This window comes from Papaver somniferum, chromosome 5, assembly GCF_003573695.1.
Source record: "Papaver somniferum cultivar HN1 chromosome 5, ASM357369v1, whole genome shotgun sequence".
Lineage (NCBI taxonomy): Eukaryota > Viridiplantae > Streptophyta > Magnoliopsida > Ranunculales > Papaveraceae > Papaver > Papaver somniferum.
The window spans coordinates 183,152,596-183,173,824 of record NC_039362.1 but is presented as its reverse complement, the minus strand read 5'-3'; the positions used below and the strand labels follow the sequence as shown (position 1 = coordinate 183,173,824).

At 35.0% G+C, this 21,229-nt stretch overlaps 2 protein-coding genes and 1 long non-coding RNA gene across 3 annotated transcripts; 2 read left to right on the top strand and 1 right to left on the bottom strand.

The window, feature by feature from the left end:
* Positions 1-6,708: 6,708 nt before the first annotated feature.
* On the top strand, positions 6,709-9,312 carry LOC113278298. The gene is made up of 2 exons (XR_003325413.1): positions 6,709-7,802; positions 8,370-9,312. It is a non-coding gene; the product is annotated as an uncharacterized LOC113278298 (long non-coding RNA).
* Positions 9,313-12,369: 3,057 nt separating this feature from the next.
* On the top strand, positions 12,370-13,408 carry LOC113278297. The gene is made up of 3 exons (XM_026527179.1): positions 12,370-12,537; positions 12,680-12,783; positions 13,024-13,408. The coding sequence occupies exons 1-3, from the start codon at positions 12,456-12,458 to the stop codon at positions 13,207-13,209; spliced, it is 372 nt and encodes a 123-aa protein (XP_026382964.1). The 5' UTR covers positions 12,370-12,455; the 3' UTR covers positions 13,210-13,408.
* Positions 13,409-14,877: 1,469 nt separating this feature from the next.
* On the bottom strand, positions 14,878-16,012 carry LOC113280264 (peroxisomal 2,4-dienoyl-CoA reductase-like). Its single transcript, XM_026528910.1, has 3 exons — positions 15,687-16,012; positions 15,224-15,383; positions 14,878-14,951 (listed from the first exon to the last, which is right to left on the bottom strand). Exons 1-3 carry the CDS (start codon positions 15,870-15,872, stop codon positions 14,878-14,880), a joined length of 420 nt encoding a protein of 139 aa, XP_026384695.1. The 5' UTR covers positions 15,873-16,012.
* Between the last annotated feature and the right edge of the window lie 5,217 nt (positions 16,013-21,229).

Sequence of the window (21,229 nt, the reverse complement as noted above, 5' to 3'; positions counted from 1 at the left end):
ACCTACTCAGCAACAACAACAACAGAATAGGAAGACATCGCGGATCAGTCATCTTCTACAACAATCCAGTGGTTACTTCAATCGAATCATTTTTAATGTGCAAATTGAAAGTGATGATGAGAAAGTTTTGGAAGCAGTTTTTCGGGCGATTTCTGCATACAAAAAGAACAAAATCATGCTTCATGGAGGAACATGAAAGAACTTTATATTATGCATCAACAGTATTTGCAACTTTGTTTAATTCCTGCGCGTCTTCCTAAGGAACTTCACACCAAATTGATCACAATAACTCCATATTTGGGCTCATCAAATGTAATCCTCACCCCTAACAAATAAATAATCAATATCCAAATCTCTACTCCATTTACTTTAACAAAAATTACAGAACATAATTGATATTGAATCTCTTAATACTAAACCAATCAATCAAAAGCACAATTCTTAAACAAAGGTTTACAATAACATGCCAAAATCATGTAAAGAGAAATGAAAACAAAACCCTAAATCGATACAAATTGATCTCAAATAAAACCCTAAATTAGATTCAAACATGCAATTAAACGATTTAATTAAACATGCAATTATTGTTTTTCTTCAAACAAATCTCCCAAAATCATATGAATGATTTTCCCTGATTTGTTGTTGTTGATTGAAGAAGAAGAAGTAACCGATTTCTCTTCAGTTGGTTGGTGAAGAAGAAGGTGGTGGTGACGGTGAAGAAGAAGTGAACGGTGGGATGGGTTAGTTTGGTTGTGCCGCTGTTGTTGTTCATCAAACTTCAGTTGAGAGTCCAGAGGGAAAAATAAGAAGTAAAACTGAATGGAAATGAGATAGACTCGATAAATAAGACCTAACATAGACGACTAGGGTTAACTTATCTAGACGCCTATTACTCACCGGCACTTCCGGTTTGGTACTGTCGGAAATAATTATAGAACCACACATATAGGTTCATATCCGCTTCCGACACAATTTTTCGGTTCTTGTCCGACACACCGATTCCGTGCATGTTCCTGTGCAGCTTTAAACCTAATGGTCTCTTCATTTTCATTTATGGAGTCACAACGTAAACTACACTGCTGCCAAGTGTAGTTGCAACACCTTAACCTACGGTGTATTTCCTTTATTGAGAAATTATAATCTTGCAGGCACATTTGCGATTGGTATGTTTAATCTTGTCACTTTAGCGATATCAATCCATACACTGAAAATCGATTCTTTCTTTTCAATCCATGCACATTTATATTTTTGGAATACTATGTAATCAATATGAGATAAAGTGGGAACACACCATGACAATTCCGTTAGGATAGATAATTGTCGCATCAAATTGATAAACTGCATATCTAGCGAAGAGATCGCCTGTCAAAAGTTTCAAAGTGCGGGAAATTATTGGGAATCCACATCGAACATAACTACATAACCGCTTTGATGATCCATCATAGTACGACATGGGGTCATACTGTCACATATATACCACAACCAAAAATGCATAAGATACAAATGTCAAGATTTATATCCAGTTACCACCTGGTACACAGAAGATGATGGACCAAAAGCGGGTTCTAAAAGCAATGTTGATCTGAAATTAGTTATAAAACAATTTAAATTATCTTTTTAAAATTGGTATGCCGTTGATAAATGTTATTTATCCTTACTTGGTATAATATCTAAGGTTAAATTATAATATTAGTTGTTTTATTCAATTTTTTTAGAAACTTAATTACAAGAAATTCAAAAATATAGTTATATAATTTTTTAGTTTTTGGGAACGAATTTCTTGATTTAAAATCCACCGTCAGATGCAAGTAGATAGATGACGAAGAGATGACGAAGATCAAGATGAATTTTAGAGAACAAATAATTATTATCAATTATTCATCCACTTACATTTGATAGTAAAGAAATTAAGCTAGAAACTTTAAATAAAAAAACCCATTCTGTTTAAGATGTTGCAGTGCGGATGGTCTCAATTGTATGATATTTCAGATAAGCACTTCTAACTAATAAAGATCCAAAGTTGTTTAAGCGTGGTTGTGTGTATATATAGCCGCCAAAAAAGAGTAAAGGCCGATATATTCCAAAGAAACAAGAGTTACACTCTTCGCCCGCCAGGAATACCCATATCATTGGTTCTATGATTATTTTCTCAAGGTTTCTAGAGCATTATGCATGCACATACACGAAAGAAAACTAGTGAAAATCATTAAATGATAAAGTTAAATTGAGTGCTTTAGGCACGAATTGAGATGCTCAGCGGGCACGGGCAACCTCAATATAGCAGCTAGTGATGTATGCGTAATACAATGTTGTTTGCACTTGCGTCAGCAGCGAATGATCGAGCTAATAATTACCATTTTCTCAAGGTTTCTAATCATAATAATCCAATTCATTAAACAAGAACACTCGGCACGCGCTTTTGCGCGTGCTATATCAATCACACTCTCATTTTTTTTTAGTAACACAATCCTAAGTTTTAATACCCCTTCTTCTTCTTTTGTTTGTATCTTTCCTTCTTTGTCTCCGCAGTTACCACCAAATCCGCATAATGAACAGGTTCTTAAGAAATCATAGAATTCGTCTTTGTTGGAGAAAAGATAATTGAGTTGAAATCAGAAAAAAAACACAATCCTCGTAAGAAAAGAAGAGGTCTTCTTCAATTTCAACAATCTTCTTCTTGTAACCCCTAATTCTTATTGAAAAGAGATGAATAAGGCTTTGATTCAGAAGATGATTTCTTTCTTTTAATTTTACAAATACGTTCAAGAATTTTGGTCGATTAATTTGTTGTTAATTTTTTTCTTAATTAAATATTGTTAAGGCTACGCATATGCCCTCAAATAATTGTTGGAGTCTTGCAACAATAGAAGAAACGTCAGATGTATCAAACAATAAATATAAAGAACCGTATCAAACAACTCTACCACTAACAAATTGATGAGGGCAGAATCACAGGTTCAACAAGTTGTCCTTAACACATTAGTTCGCAGGTATACTCTGAAGTAATGCTAAACCCCAACGTGCGAAGATGTGTCCAGGATAAGACTGCCCGATATAACTTGAATTAGCACAACGCAAGTTACCCACTCTTGAACTCAGCAACAGGGATGGAAGTAAAATGCCGCACAAAAAATAAGAAGAAGAAGAAAAGTAGACCTAGAGATAGTCGATGCTTGTGTGTTTTGAAAACAGAATTTCGAGTCATATTTATAGGATGAGATACTTGCAAATCAAGTTAGGTTTTGGTTTTCTTCAAAAACAAGTAAAACTCGTAAAATGAATTTTCCACAAATAAAACTCTTAAGAAAATATTTTTGGAATTTATTTCCTAAAGAAAAATTCGCCAAAAATAAATACGAGTAGAAGAGGAACTTGGTGCATGGTATACGCGCATGGGCATGGGTCGAAACATGTATTTTTCGGCCCCCCGCTCCACCCACATTGTTTTACAACATATCCATGAGCACATGGTTATATAGTGGAGCACCTCTTTAGTTTTCCACAATGTGGGATTAAAGGTTCCATTTCATTCACTCAAAAATGAGTGAATATCCTTAGACCCTTAGGTCATGAGATCAAACCACACCAAGACCAAAAATCCATTTATTAAATAACTCATTTTCTCCAACAATAATTTTTTGTGGAAAATATATACTATATAAAAACAGCGGTATTCCAAATTTTGCAGCTTCAGCTACTGTTCATGAACAGTGCCCAAGGGGAGTTCCCTTTATGATAGTAATAGATTTATTAACCTTCCACAAAATTAGCATCACACGCGCAGAGTGGACTTCACTGAAAGCGAAGCATCAAGGTGGGCACCGAAAGGGATCGCTCGTGTCCCTCTGTGTATTGGGATAGAAAAGGGAAGAAATGGACCCCACCTTTCATCTCACACGATGTACAATTCGGTTTTTTTTTCGGTGGATAAACCACTCTGGTTTGTGAAAATAGCCAACAATAATTTATCAACGGAAGAACTCTTAGCCCCTCTCAACTCCCCTCATGGTTTCGCAACTGAATGTATAGAATGGTTACAAAATCAATATCCGTACGATATGCCATAATTGTCATGACAAGATGATCGTACCGATATTTTGAAAACGAAAACATACTTCAATCTTTACTTCTACTTGTGAACGGAAAACCAGACCAAATATAAACAATAACACAAAATTGAAGTGAACACAGCTTCATTTAAACGATTAAAAATAAATGAACACAACCAAATTAATATAACATAACGACAAGACTTAATTCCAAACCATACAACAACAAGAACTTCCATAATCAACACAAAATTGGTCAAAAAGACCAAAATCAACAATTCCTGGGTGAAATGGACAGTTAGATTTTGATACTCTGTTTAATTGGACAAAAATGTAAAAATAGGCAGGATATAACCAGTTTCATCGTGCCCATTTTCAAATATTTTTTCTTATTTTTAATTTACACAGGATGTATCCAGTTTCATTCTTGCTATTTTTTAAATTTAAGCTAGGATGAATCCAGTTTCATCCTTGCTATATTTTTTTTTTGCCATTTCACCCAAACTATTTTCACAAAATTGGTTAAAAAGACCAAAATCAACAATTCCTGGGTAAAATGGACAATTAGATTTTGATACTGTTTAAATGGCCAAAAATGTAAAAATAGGCAGGATGTAATCAGTTTCATCGTGCCCATTTTCAAATATTTTTTCTTATTTTTAATTTATACAGGATGTATCCAGTTTCATCCTTTCTATTTTTTAAATTTAAGCTAGAATGAAACCAGTTTCATCCTTACTATTTTTTTTTTGGCCATTTCACCCAAACTAGTTTTTACTCGTTCATTTGAACCGTGATTTAAAAATATTTGGACAAATGACCCATTTTCCGAACTATTTTTTACTCGTCCATTTGAACCGTGATTTAAAAATATTTGGACAAATGGCCAATTTTCCGCTAAATCAACTAGCTTTGATTTGCAACGGCCACAAACAGATCCTTAGGGTCTTATCACCGAAGCAAGCAGCAGGCGCACCACTGACGGACCTACAGCTGGACTAACCTGGGCTTTAGCCCAGGTAGCCGTCACACTCTAACCGCCTAAAAAAGTGAAATGTTTGCTCGTCCAAGACTATTAGCCCGAAGTGGAAAAAAAATTAAGGCTTCTTGGGTCCGTCCCTGAGGCGCACACATCCTCATTGGACTCATCATCATGTGCGCAATGACCGGGGTCGCTATTTATAAGCCGAACACCAATGAGCTCTTTAGGTGTCCTATCACATGCGCATTTTTTAACTAAGCTTTTGCAGTGTAGCTTACAGTCTTCTTCATTGTAGCAGTTCGATACGATCACAGGAACCTGGTTTTGAAGCTCAGAGGCCAGTTCTACAATTGCATCGAAACGGTCACGCTTTCCATATCATTTTAACCAAATAAAAGAAATTAGTTTTCAGAGCACCAATTAAGAAAAAAAAAACCCAATAAATATAGCAAATTTTCACTTTAGACCTGTAAAAATTAACGCTAAAACATCAATTAATATTATCACTCGATTACTTACTCGCTGTACACGTAAGAGTCATCACGTCAAAAAGGATGCCTATAAGAAGCATTGCAATGCTGCTGCGAGCCATAGGTAAATTTCTTCCGTACAAGTAGTATACACTTTCTAAAAATGGTTTGTTGAAAGTGAATGAGATATTCAACCCTATTTATAGATTCGAGTATGCATCAAAGACACAGTTGATCGTTCCTTATTTTTTAATTTACTATAAAATTAATCAAAGGGACAAGAAATATATTTGGATAGCTAGTTGGAAGATTCTATCTGGTTTGTTTTTCTATTTTTGAATATCTAGTTGATGCTGGCACATGCGAATTAAATGGCTTAAACGTTAACCTCCGCCACCTCGCATGCATGAATGTGCTCAATTTCCTTTGCTTGTTTTTCTAGCAACAGATCTAGAAAAAAATATAAATAAGCACTAATCAAATGAAGGTAGATTAGACACTATAAAAAAGTATAAATATGGGGTTCTATGGATTGTTATTTCATGACTCCAAAGAGCCCCCAAAAACCCATCTGTTCCCAATAATAGAATTCTTAAATTTTCCTTTTCCCCAGAGTGTTTGTTTTTAAGAAAATGGGCTATGCGATCTTTTTTTTCCCGAAAAGAGGGGTTTCCAGAATCCCTAAATTTGTTTATTTGATTACCTCATTCAAATTGAGGTTTAGAATGTCATATAGCAGAAGTGGCAAACGTATATACCCTCCTGTTTCATCATTATACATTGCACATGGGCCAAAGATAATTGATTAGATAATATCATCTTCTTAAATGACAGTCTCAGTGTTCAGTGTGATTAATGGAATGAAGAGGGGAAAATTTGCATTAAATTGGAAATGTAAAGCTTTTTTACTAAAAGCTTTAAGCATTAACAATTCTTTTGCTTCCTCCTCTTATTACCACATCAAGAAGGATTGTAATTTCATTGCGAATAGGATAGCAGACAGTTTAAACATGTATGGATTGGGTTATGTAGATTCTAAATACTGGAATGTAGGTAGGAAGGTTTATTTCTTAAGAAATGTTTGTAATCTGAATGATGTAAGGTTTGTTTAAGGTTTAATATATTTCCTTTTATCAAAAAAGAAAAAAAAGATCATTATACATTGCACATCGATTTAACTAATTTACAATGTTGATCTACATGGAACTCAATAAAATGGGAAAGACTAATCCGAATAATAGTATTTTGATTATTCTTCAACCAATTAGAGACTTCTTCTTCGTTAAGATAAAATGTTTTGTAGAAGAAGTAGTTTGCGCTAATCTTCATAATCCCAATTCATTTCAATAACCATTGATCTTCTTCATATAGATCTTGATCATCGTCACATCGGGATTGATCGTCTTCAAAGATATGCTCCAATCTATCATCGAATTTCAATACAAGAGTCCAAAGTCTATAACAAAACGCACTAATGACGATTAGAATTAATATTATTTTAATGAAATAGCCATTATATATACAACATCAGTAACATAAAAATAAAATCTAAAACCTAAATCACAATGTGATTTTTTATTGAAAGCAAAAAAATAATTATACGGTTAAAAACCCAAATTCAATCGGAGAATTTGATATATCAGATTCAATCCTAATAAATTTAGGTTTGAAGAAGAAGATTTTACAAAAACTAGATTTGGATAACTATTTAGAAATTTTTTTTATGGAGAAGACAATGGAGAGAGTTAAAAAGTTATTCATGATGTTAGTGGAAGTAAATACGATCCGGTGAAATGAACGGTTAAAATAAAATTTTAAAATGGACATTTATACATGTGCTTAGTTTTCTCCTTCGTACACGATGTACACTATTACATCCCAGAAAATCCCGTTATCTTCTCCTTCTCTACCATCAACACCAGAACCCAAACTCATCCACAATCTTCACTATCACCAACACCATAATCACCGGCAATAGCATCGCCTCCTCCACTACAATCAACAATCAATCCAACACCAAAACCTTGTTATTTTCCCCCTCTCCACCACCAAACCAACAAATTTCTCCACCACGACCATATCCAGCACCACCTCCTCTACTACAATCAATAAACATCACCTTTCTTCACCACCAGCAATGAATCAAATATCACCATCATCGACATTTAAATCGCCAGATGTATTGGTTTTCAAATACCCTAAAAAAAAATCTTCTAAAGCCCTAGTTTCTCAAATTCTTCAATAACTTTCAAAGGATGAGCAGCGTAGAACATACATTGACTGTAAATATTCTCCGAACTCGTAAGTTTCCTAATCATTGTCTTTTTGATTTTTGCTTTTTACATGTGTACATAATTGCTTAGTTTTTTTTATTAAAAAAATTGTTGTTCATGTTGCTATTAATTTGGATATACCTAGGGTGCATAATTGATTAGATTTTTTAAATTTGATTTTCATGTTGCTGTAAAAATTAGATTCACTTAGGTGCATAATTGATTCGATGTGTTTAAATTTGATTAACATCTTGCAGTAAACTCAAATACACCTGGGTGCATCTTTCTTAGATTTGGTTAAAATTTGATTTTCATCTTGCAGTAAACTCATATGTCCCAGGGTGCATCTTGATTCAATTTGATTTTAATCTTGCAGTAAACTCTTCTTGCTTGGATTTGGTTAATATTTGATTTTCTTCTTGCGGTAAACTCATATGCACAGCTTGGGTGCATAATTTGTTACACTCGATTAAAAAAATGTTATTCATATAGGTCTAAACGCAGATGCACCTGAGCATGATTGGAAACATTTGGTTTGGTCTTGGTTACATTTTACGCACCTGTGTCATAAATCTTTTGTTGTTTTTTATTGTAGGAAGCCAAAGCAGGAGGAATTTTGCTGAATCAAAGCACAAAAAATAATCCTGAACGAAGAACAAGCATGATATTAATGTGCATGTGGATGTCGAAAATCAAGCACAAAGGAAAGTCATGTGAAGAAAAAGTAAGTGAAGAAAACATTTAGATCAAGTTTTTTTATGGATGATCACCCCAATGAATGAATTGACAATCGGAAATGCTATTTGACTCCCTTTTTTCCACCTCCCTATTCACCTCCCTCCAATCTCAATCACACATCCAGATTTAAATTCACATTAGGGTTCACCATTTCCTAGATGTGGGGTTTAGATTGTAGGGAGGTGATTAGGGAGGTAGAAAAGAGGGAGCCAAATAGCACGGCCGATTGACAATCACACTAAAACAGTGGGAAGTGTTAAAGATGACTGAATTCGGGAATATAGTTAGTGCACTCAAAAAAACTAGAAAAGATGGAATATTGGAAGCTCAAAATTTAGCTTCGCTCTTGTTTTGACAATTCATTACCCAAGCTCTATACATACAGTGTATGGCATGATGAAGGCGTAATGATGACCCTAGCTTAGATTTATATTTGATATCCCCCCTTTCTTAAACACAATTTTTTGTTTTAGTTACGTAATTATGATGCTTTGGAGTTCAATCTTCGTTTACATCACTAATTGATTTACGGTGCAATACTTTTTAGAAGTTCTTTTGGTTGAGACTTTTGTTGTACAGTTTTCCTACAAATATTAAAATAGGGTTTGTAGCACGGAAAAATAACTATAAGGGATAGAACAAAAAAGTGTTGGTGGTTCGTTTCGTACATCTTTGTTTGTGGGGATAATAATGTATTATTTGATATGTGTTTATAGCAGTACAGTTTTCATGTTTAGGGATTTTTCCTTTTTGTTGTTTAACAAATTGCTATGAAGTCTAGATTTGTTTCTATTTTGTTACTTTTATATTTTATTTTCAGGGGCATATTAGTAAGGGTTTTTTTGATAAAGTACCCCTACTCTTCACATTACATTAAAAAAGTGTCCCTATTTTTTAGAAATTTGTTAAAGTACCCGTTTTATATAAAAGACAAATTACATCCAGTTAAGTGCTAGATGGCAGTTATCTTTCCAATTAAAAGTCATATTTACCTCTGAATTACATCTCTTTGGTGGGGAGGATAAATGATCCGACGATCCTGAAAATGGTGTAACTACCCTGAACCGGGCTCGACGAACCTGGAAGCGCTGTCAAGATCCAGAACCGGGCTCGACGAATCTAAAAAAAATGTTGTAGAAGGTCGTTTTCTTCCAACCAAAAACCCAAAAACAATTAAAATGATGAACCCTATTTGGGAAATGATGTAACGAACCTGAGCGCTGTAACGATCCTGAAACTGACTCAACGAACCTGAAAAATGATGTATAAAATCAATGTGGTAATAATAAAAGGGAAAATATGTAAAGTAAATTAGTCTTAACTAACACTAGATGGAAAAACTAACGTGAGGGTATTTTAACAAGTTTTAAAAATCGGGACATTTTTTTAGTGGGCATCCAAAAAGCGGGGTATTTTATCAAAATTCTCTGTTAATAACTTAGGTGTTAGATATTAGTTTGGGTTTGGACACAATGCCCAAATAGGATATTAGAAAGGGAATTTTGATAAAGTGACCCAGTTTTGAATTAGGGTAAAAAAAGTGCCCTCGCATTTTTGCACTTTTCTAAACTGCCCCGCTTTTTTTTAAATAACGCTTTCCATCCCGTTAAATGCAAGGTGGCAGTTATCTCACCTGTTAAAAAGTCATATTTACCCCTGAACTATGTCGTGAACGATGAACCCTAACCATGAACCCTAAACCCCTAATCCTGAACTATATCGTGAACCATGAACCTGAACCATGAACAACGAAGCCTGAACTATGAACTCTAAACCCTGAACCCTGAACTATATCGTGAACCATGAACTCAGAACCATGAACTCAGAACCCTGAACCCTAAACCCCTAACCCTGAACCCTAAATCCATGAACCGAGCTCGACGGACCTGGAAAAATGAAGTAGAAGATAAACGTGACAAGTAAAGGATAAATAAGTAAAAATTGGATGGAAAACTAAATTAGATGGAAAAGTTAACATGGGTGCAGTTTTGAAAAGTTGAAAAAAACGGGGACAATTTATTAAACCGAAATTGAGAGTGGAGCAGTTTATCAATATTCCCTATTAGAAATCAGAACTATTGAATTTGCAAGAACCAAAAAAAAAAGTAGACGGAATCCATTCTCACTCCACTCTCCTATAATAAAAACACCATCGACAACTCTTCATTTATTTATTTGCTTTCTGGTTTAGTTGTTATCGTGGTTTATGCTTATCTATACCATTACGATGGCTTGTAGATTCATCTATGCTTTAACGCCGATTCTTGATCATTAGTTTAGGTTTTAAAATCACAAGGTATGCTTAAAAAAAGGTATGCTCTCCGATGAGAAACTTTCATTTTTATTGTTCGACAAAATCTTCATCATTAATTTATCCGACGACAGAATCTTCATTATTGATTTTTCTGACGATGGAATCCTCATCCCTAATTATAAAAAATTGAGCAAATCACTTCTATTTTGGGAGCACATATTTATAAAGAAAATGGTTGGTATAAATTTCGAGAAGAACCATCCTCCTCCAATTTTTAATTGGATCTTATTCATTATTCGTATTTGTCTTACTCTGATAATCCTTCATTTTTTCTTGTCAGATTTCTCAAGATCATACCTTTACGCTATGATCTTGTTTTTTTGTATCTTAAACTGGTTGTAACCTGAGTTACCATTAATGAAAAAGCTTCTTGAAAAGAGAAAAAAAAACATTGGATTTGAATTCTTAGTTATTTGATGCGCTGTCATATTTTACATGTCATCTAGACCCATTAATTGAAATTGAAAGATTTATTAACCAATTATGTGTTTTTTAATTAATTTTTGAAGTAAATTCACTGCACCGTTGGAACTCGATAACTCAATAAGTCCAATACATTACGTTGGCCTTTGATGTTAATAAGAGTGACTTTATCATTTTTTATCTGTCTCTATATTCTTTTTCCCTGGAAGCTCGATGAATAAGATCTCGCACAAAAGCATTGCATGAGGAACAAGTAACAACGAAGTCGATCTTCTGTACTCCTTTACTTCAGCATTCAGCACCCGTTTCAGTCCGAATTTTTATCTATCTCTATATTCTTTTTTTCGAATCATGATGAACCAACCCATGTGAAAAAAATATACTTTCACCGGTACACCATAAAATTGTCCGAAACTTGCCAAAAAAAAAATCAATCTAAAATAGTAGTGCCTCCCTCCGGACATATGAGCCGAAGATGGTTGCTGACAATCTTCCTCTTCATGCGAGTTGTCCAATCATGATGTACCACAACCATGTGAAAAAGCATACTTTCACCGGTACTAGTGTACTTGTAGCACATAAAAGAAATCGAAAAACCAACTTTCATTCTTATAGCATAATTTTCTCGTGGGTTCAATTTAACTGGCCAAAATATTTTTAACTGAATTTCGCACCATTAAACTTTTCAAAATTACAATTCGAGGAAAAACAACAAAACTTGAATAGAATTATCACTTGTGAGCTCTCCGTCCTTGACCAAAATTTCCCCATCCATGACTGAATCTTAGCTGTAAGAGAATAGTATTGGGAATGCATGTGTATTGGATGTACTGGGTGCCATGGGGACCTCTTTCTTGTGTTCAATCCGTGCATGGCAGTCTAGTACCCTATCTTTTAGCTCTCACTTTTTTCCTTTTGTTCTTGGTTCACAATAAAATTATCCCGTGAGTATTTTTCTTCCGTCCGTAATTTCGGATTAAATGTGAAAGTCATGTCCCAATTTAACTCCGACGGCCAAATTATTTTGAAAATCCTATTAGAATGCATTTTGCGTAAGCTAATTAAAAAGATAAGGGGGGTCGAATTTTTCCCAGTCTCTCTCACTCTTATCTTCTAGTATTGTCTTCTACTAATATATCTCTACTTTGAAAGGATTGACCATTCATTCTTCCCCACTCAAATCTTTTCTCCAAATTCAGTGCAGTGATGGCTACTGCTAAACCCTTCACCAACAACATCTTCCATTTCTTTCTCTTCTTCTTCATCCTTACAGCAGTCGCCATACAAGGTACTATATGTTAACTGGCCAGCTAGCTAGTTATTTCTTTACATTTGTATATGTGCCATGTCCAATCCAAGGAATTCATTTATTGGAGGGTTGTTTATTGCATTTTTGTAATGTGAATTGGCATGTTTTTGTAACTTTACAGGTCTTGCAGCAACGGCTCGTCGAGTGGAAACTCTTTCTCACTATCAACAGCAAACGGCAGTAGTTCCTCATTCTTCTGCTTCTCTTCAAGAACTAAACTTAAAGGTAAGAACAAAAGTGTAAACTCAAATATCTATTTTAACAATTGTGATTACCTCAATTTGTAAGGAGGGTGACTCTCGTACTTGAAGTCAGTAGTTCCAGATTCTCCATAGACCGTTTTAGAAAGAAAAAAGAAATGTCGTGCATGCCATAAAAACGTTAGACTGTCAAGAATTTGTTCAGTGTAATTTCATCCTCAATGCCGAACCCAAAGACCTATATTGTGTTATGTTTTGTTTATAGGGTGTAAGAGACAGATGGAGCAAGAAGAGAAATTCAAGAAGATTGATGATAGGATCCACAGCTCCAACTTGTACTTACAATGAGTGCAGAGGTTGTAAATTTAGGTGTAGAGCTGAGCAAATTCCTGTTGATGCAAATGACCCTGTTAATAGTGCTTATCACTACAGATGTGTTTGTCACAGGTAATTAATATATGCCCCTTCATTAAGAGAGTCTGTCAGGTTTTGATGGTCAAATTTTGTAATCAGCATATGTATTAGCTACATTTGTCATTCTATAATCTCTTTAATTCCTTGTCTCTCTTTGTTCCCAGGAATTATTTTAGATATTATAATTAGTGTGTTAAGTGGAATTTATAATTAAGTTGTAATTTTGTGATTATTTTGAACATGAGAAATTTTCTATTGTTTACTTTTGGGATGGTTTTCTAATTTCAGCTGGGCCGTGTTTGGAGAAAGTAATCAAGCCCAATGTAAAAAAAATAAAATTGGAAACCGTAAAATGAAAAGAATTGTAAAGATCCACACATAACCTTTTCTCTACGAATGACACCGCAAAAAAAAAAAAAACATGGCTCAGCAAGATTGTGTACCCTCTCAGGAAACTGGTACACCCAATCTAGCAATGTTGTTATAAAAAAAAGGAAAAATCCGTTTGCATTTTTCATCATGGAGCCCATCAAATTAAGCCAATAAACAAACTCGGGGAATTTTTTGACTACGGTGGAAATCACACAATGTGACCAAAGTTCTGAGACCATTCTCCCGTCAACTTGATATATTTTTCAGCAGCAACCTTGCCTCTTGGTTCAATTATTTACTGTCTACATTGCTGTAAAAAGCTGACTTCACTGAGCCGCTTGTAATTCTGCAATTGGTTTTTGGTAATCCATATGGGTTGGTACTTTGAAGCATATATTGATCCAATGACTAGAGCATAACCCGTTATAAATTAAGAACACTGTACATATCAGCATTGATGATGTTAACTGTTAAGTCAAATTCCATGGAATTATAGAATGTTAACAATTAATCTGATTACAGCCACGCATGATGCACAAGTGAAATTTTTTTTGGCGAAACTTTAGTGTCATTACAATTCAAACGTAACTGATTACATTATTAGTGTCTATAAATGAATGGTGTTCAATTGATTCTCATTGTTTGATGGGTAATTATACGCGGAATGAACACACCAGTTCCATTACTGCATTTACGTCTCACTTCCTCGTGTCTAAATACCACTGGAATTGTATAATACCGGTGTTCATGAATCCAACAACTGAATAAACCACACGCTTTTACTAGTTTAATATGCGGACCAGCCTTAGATCTTGTTATTTGTGCCGTCTTGGAGTTCCCCAAGTCTGTCCGATATCCATCTTCATCATCGGTTAGAAGTAGAATCTGCCTTCTCAAGTCGGCAAACATCTCATCATCATAGTAGCAATCTTCGTAGTCGTTGTCGTTCACGTTGGAATTAAGATTCATATTTTTCATATCCATAGATTGAAATTTTGAAATGAGAGAGTATGAGATGGTTTAGTCTGGATGATAATTTGCGAGCGAAATCTATATATAAAGAGACGGAGATCTAGAGACAATTAATTAATAGGACAATTAAGGAATCCATTTGCTTGGGTCAAGTTTCAATAGTTCAAATAATTTAGACTAAAATGTCTCTTTATTTGTCCATTAGTACTGTAATGAATTTATCCATCTTAATGAACTTATTCTTTTACATGTATCATAACGTTCCAATGAAATTACGAAAGCATATCGTGTTTCCATCCAAAGCATGTTTTGCATGCAATAAGTCTATAAGAACTGTTTTTAAACTAGACGGTTTTTGTTTTCACGTATTACTACAATTTAATTTCAATGCTTCATGGCACATTCTAAATGTACCAACAGTATCAATGTCCATAACTGCAAAGACCTCCAAACAATTAAAATTGAAAAAAAAAATACTTGGCTCAACCTCTATTATGCTAAAAGCATGTCGTGCCATGTAGCTTCTCGTGTGCAAATCATTGAGTTTGTAAACCGTAATCGGATTTATATTTGTACCCAATAATACACAACTTGTTGGTAATTAAAGAGCCATGAACATGTATATCAAATATGGCACCCAATTATCCAGACACAAAATTTTTTATTTCAAAAAAAAAAAAGGTATAGAGGGGGAAAATAAAGGAAACCTGTTTTAAAGCCATTAGGGGATAAATCCTCAGCAGGCACAAGAAAATTTCCAGCAGCAGCATTAACAAGAATGTCTATCCTCCCAAAATGTTCAAAAGTTGCATCGACAACTCTGGTTGCATCTTCCTGGTTACGGACATCTCCTTGAAACCCAATTGCCTGAAACCATATTAACAATTGATGTAGATGCTCAAATATGAAAAGTTCTAGTACTATCAAGTAACAAAACTGGAGATAATAATTCCAACTGATACAGATTCTGTATTCAGTAACGCTCAGCAATAACATCAGTAGCAAAGATTGACAAGTTTGGGTAATCTAACGAAATCATTCATTTCCCAAAGAATCTATATACTTGCACAAAATTTCTACAAGTCAACTACTAATAATTGACTCAATACATATAAAATAAGGTTGGAAATCAAAGACTGGTAAAGAGATAGGCCTGTGTTGTAAGTTAACCTGGATACCGAGAGAACGAAGAGAAAGGACAGCAGAATCAAGAACAGATTTACGTCTACCCATAATAGCAACAGAAGCTCCATGTTTACCAAACTCTTTAGTTATCTCAAACCCAATCCCTGATCCCCCACCTGTTATCAAAGCCACCTTCCCTTTCACTATATCAACCTTAAATGGAGACTCCATATCCACTGTATCTAAAATCTTCTTCTAGTTTCTTTGTTTTCACCAAAGAGTGCCTTGTTTTCTCTGTTAACTATAAGTCAAACAACATTTGAATGAGTTGGAGCATACTGTATTGCTAGTTAAAAGCTGGAGTCTTTCAGTTGTTTATTTTATTGGTTTGAGATGCCGGATATAACCACGGAGTATTATTGAAATCACAAGGTTTAAGTTCCAAATCTGTCCCTCGATTTTCTCTCCCTCCAGATGTCCATCGAGCCATCGAGGTACATAACTATTAAAATATGCCGACATCTAGTTCAAAACCAATTGACAAATGAGTTATTAGCCAGCCTTTCCATATTACATTTGAGTTCATTATGGAGATACTAGGAATGTTGGACTATTGTCCTTTTACACGTTCCATCACTTGTAAGGCCAGTAATTCGGTCTAACACGTGGACCTGCGTAGAGTGACCAGTCATTCGGCCACGAATGCACATGTGACCAGTCATTCGGCTATGGATAGTCGGTTATTCGGGATACACCCCGCGTACAGGTATGGGCCAAGCTCTGATATCATATTAAAGTCTGCGGACATCCAACTCAAAGCCAACTGGCTTTGAGTTGAATGACCCTTCCATATTATACTCCCTCCATCCCTAAATAGATGACATATTAAATTTAAAATTTTGTCCCACTAATAGCCGACATATATGATTGAATAAGGGGATATTCTTAAAACTACCTTTTTAATTTATTATTGTTGGTATAAAAAATATGTATAATTTGATACTCATGTTTTTATCCGTTACGTATGTGTTTTAAAAAGCTTTTCAATGGAATAAAGTTTACGAATATCCATAATATAGTTTGAGAGATAAATTATTTCTAAATTTTAATAATTATCATTCATAAGGGTATCGTTGTTAAAAAACACTTAAAATACTCTATTCTCATTTTTGACAATTGTGCAAACTTGAACTAGAGGTCATCTAATTAGGCGTGGATGGCGTATTTAAGTTCATTACGGACTTACTAGCGAAGTGGAACTATTGTTATTCCACAACGACATTTGTGAATACAGTTTTCTAGCTCAGACTCCCCATTCCTTCTTGCCAAAGCCAACTAATCCATTTGCTTGGGTCAAGTTTCAAATGATTGGACTATAAGAGTATAAGTTAAACGAAAAATAAACGAATGCCTCTTTACTGGATAATTTACATATGCATCTTAATGAACTTACTTTTTTTTCATATGTTTCGAAATGTTCGGATGAAACTATGAAACAATTCAAAGCTGTTTGCATGAAGGCCCATTGTCTAAGAGTGAGAATTGGCAATGAGTCGGATTTATTTTCCTAGTCCTAGACCAAGTAATCTATTATTTTCGTTCCATAAAAAAATGAGTCTTTCATTATATTTTTTTTTAAATGTACTAAAAACAGGCCAAATTATCAATGAAAAGATCACTTTTTTTGAGACATAGAAAGTATAACTATATTCAGACTTCATGTCAAGCATGCATACCTATGATTTAAACCGGAACAAAATGTTGTGGTTTGCGCAACACCTATCATAATCCATCCAAGATATATGTGGTTATGGGGTGTTAGTAGGTGGTCTAAATTTTTTTTTTCTATAATAAAAAGAGAGTTAGGTAGCTCAATGAGGTTCTGTCGTATCCAAAAGAACAGTGTTTGGATTAGAAGGGCTATGACTAACACAATTCTGCTCCCTGGAATGAGTAGAAGTAATATTACAGTCATCCTGAATAAGAGTGATTTGGTTTAACTGTAAAGCCTGCCAGAAAGAATGCAGGTTACAACCTTTCCAGTTAAGGTTGTGGAGAATAGTAGAAGAGCTGCTAATTCTAGTGATTCTGGCTGCCTTGTTAAGATGATGATAGTCTAATTTGGTGACCTGACCCAAAATGAAATCTATAGCTTCAAATTTCTTTCCATCAGTCCTGGTGGTTCCTTGAAATCAATGTTGCACTGCTTTTTTATAGTTTGTATGTATTGCTTGGAGAATTTGATCATCCTCATCTTCAAAATGTATTATTGTCCTTTTCAGTTCCTTTCCCCAACGCAAGGCTAGATTTGCTCATATGGCTGCTCTGCCTGATCTGCGAGTCCAATATCTGGGTCTTTAAAGTTCCTTACTCCCATGCATTGTCCTGTAGAAGAAAAAGCCACAAGAGCAAAGTTAGTAAACTGTGGAATATCACTATTAGCCATAGTATTGTTGATTTACATAATGTGTATACTAATAGTGATTTCAAGAGATTCCTTAGTAGAGTTGGTCCATCTGTTGTGGTTTATGTTGTCTTCATTGTTTCTCTCCTGGTCGTGAAGATTGTTTAAGATATGACCAGGGTTGTGGATAACCCTTTCATGGAAGCATAGGTGTCAAAAAAATTTCAGAGCACTAGCATCATCTTTATGATCTACGTTTCTGAAGATCCTGTTACATCTAGCTTTCCAAATAAACCAGTAGACTGTTGCGTAGGTGGCATTCCAATTTGCAGAGTTATTGCCAGTTGAAAACCAGCTGTTGAACCAACCATGGAAGGATCTGTGAGCAGTAAAAAAATTTTGGTTCTCCCCAAATATTTTTCTCCAAACATCAGAGGCAGCTGGACATGCTAACCGAACATGTGTTATGTCTTCATATGTGCACTTGCAGAAATTGCATATGGGATCAATGAAATTCAGAATGCTAGCAGATTTGGCATTAGTTGGGAAGATGCCACGAGCACATTTCTATATGAATAGATGGATAGCAGGAGAAGTATTAAGTTTCCAAATTTCTCCCCAGGGTCCTGTGAGAATATCCCCATTATATTTATCCTGAATCTGTTTGTCATATAGAGATTTGACTATAAATTTCCTATTATGGGTCAAGCTCCATTGTATTGTGTCAGTGGTATGTGGGTGATGATGAGTTTCGAGAATGAGGTTTTGGATTTCTTGTGGGAACCAGAGAGATAAGATTGTTTGATCCCATTCCCTATTGGTATTGAAAAGTTGGTTAACTTTTTTCAAGTCTGAAGGGCAGTGGATTGTTTTTTGGATAAGGTCAGGGTAGTTGTCAATACATCTATCTTCCCATATATGGATATTGGCCCCATCACCTCTTCTCCAGATATAGTAATTCTGAATGCAAGAGATACATTCCAGTATGCCTTTCCAGATCTAGGAGTCAGTGCTCTTAGGTTTGGTATCCATTCTGATGACTTCCTTGTTAGGGAAGTGAGAAGCCTTCATTCCATATTTTTGAAACCCAGCCCTTCTAGCTCTTTTGGTTTATTTACTGCATCCCAAGCAATATAGTATATACCTTTTGGTTTGTCTTGGTCCTTGTTCCATAAGAAATTTCTTTGAATAGCATTTATCTCTTTGTATGTGCCCTTGGGAATCTTGAAGCAATTCATTTGATATATGTTGGAGGTAGAGGTGACAGTTTGAATCATGATAACTTTGCCAGTTGTGGATAATGTTGATTTCCAACCAGCAAGTCTGAACTTCATCTTTTCCACACAAGGCTTGAAGGCTTGAATCTTGATCATGCTAGTGAACAGAGGTGAGCCTAGATATTTTTCAAATGTATTGATTCTTTGAACTTTCATAGTGTCACCTATCAAGTTAACAATATTGGGAGCAGTATTCTTGCTGAAAAAGATCCCTGACTTGGATAAGTTTATCAGTTGACTTTAATAATGCCCAAAGTCTTGAAAGATTTTGATTAAGTTATTACATTCTTCCATATTGGCTTTGTAGAAGATCATACAGTCATCAACAAAGAGAAGGTGGTTGATTGGTGGTGCTTCATTGCAGACTCTTGTACCATGAATAATACCTTGAGTTTCAGCTTCAGTTAAGTATCTAGAGAGGGATTCCGTACAGAAAAGAAATAAGTAAGGGGATAATGGATCTCCTTGTCTTAGACCTCTGGTAGGTTGAAAGAAATCTCTAGGGGAACCATTAACCAAGACAACCATTATGGTGGTTGAAATACATTGGTGTACAAGATTACACCAGTGAGTACTGAATCCCATTTGTTTCATAACATGGATGTGGAAATCCCAGTTGACTCTATCAAAAGTTTTAGCCATATCAATTTTTATTCCCATAGTACCATTATTTCCTTTCTTTCCTTTTCTAGTATTCATATGATGTGTAAGTTCATGAGCAATGGCTATGTTGTCAGAAATTTGTCTACCTTGAATGAAAACAGACTGAAATGGGGAAATAAGGTTTGGTAGAAGAGGTTTAAGTCTTTGAGCCAAAAGTTTGGAGATGATTCTATAGGTTGTGTTACAAAGGGAAATGGGTCTGAAGTGAGCAGGAGTGGTAGGACTCTCGGTTTTGGGTATGAGGGTGATGAAGGTAGAGTTCATTTACTTGAGAATATATCCAGATTTGAAGAAGTTCTGAACCATAGTGGTGATGTCCTCTCCAATAATATCCCAGTTGGCTTTAAAAAAGTTTGGTGGAAAATCATTGGGACCAGGAGCCTTGTCACCTTCCATACGGAAGAGGATGCCTTTGATTTCCTCCCTATCAGGGATCCTTATGAGCATGTTATTCTCATTATCAGTTATGGTACTGGGTATGAGAGATATAATGGAGTGGTTGATGGTTATTGGTTCAGCTGTAGCCATTTTAGCAAAATGATTAGTGAAGCAGTAGGATATTTCTTCCTTGTTGTGAATCCATGATCCATCTTCTTGTTGTATAGAGTCAAATTTTTTTCTTCTGTATATTTTCTTAGCAGATAGATGAAAGAAGCTAGTGTTCTTGTCTCCAAGTTTGATAAGTTGGTACCTGCTTTTTGTTTTCTAAAAATATTCTTGGATATTCTGCCAGTGCTCAACTTGTTTTTTAGCTTCATTCAGCTCCTGTCCTCTATTTATGTTGAATTGATTCTTAGTGATCCAGTGTTGAATTTTGTCTTCTAGATTAGACTTGATGTTGCCATAAACCTCTTTTTTCCACTTATTAAGTTTAGTTTTGATGTCTCTTAACTTTCTTGCAATTTTTATAGCAAGAGATCCTCTGTGATGAGAATTCCAACATTCAACAATTATGTCTCTGCAGTCCTGATGATCAACACAAGGACCAAAGAATTTGAAGGGGACGTAAACTTGTTTCCAGTTTGGGTTGGTATTGAGGAGAATTAGGTAATGATCTGAACCTATGGCATGGAGATTTTATATGGTGGTGTTTGGGTGCCTTTCAAGCCAGGTTTCATTTGCTAGACCTATATCCAACCTTTGTTCAGTGAGGTGTATACCAGTTCTTTTATTAGTCCAGGTGAAAGGACATTCTGTGTAACCCAAATTAGTGAGATTTGCATCTTCAATTTTTTCCAGAAAGA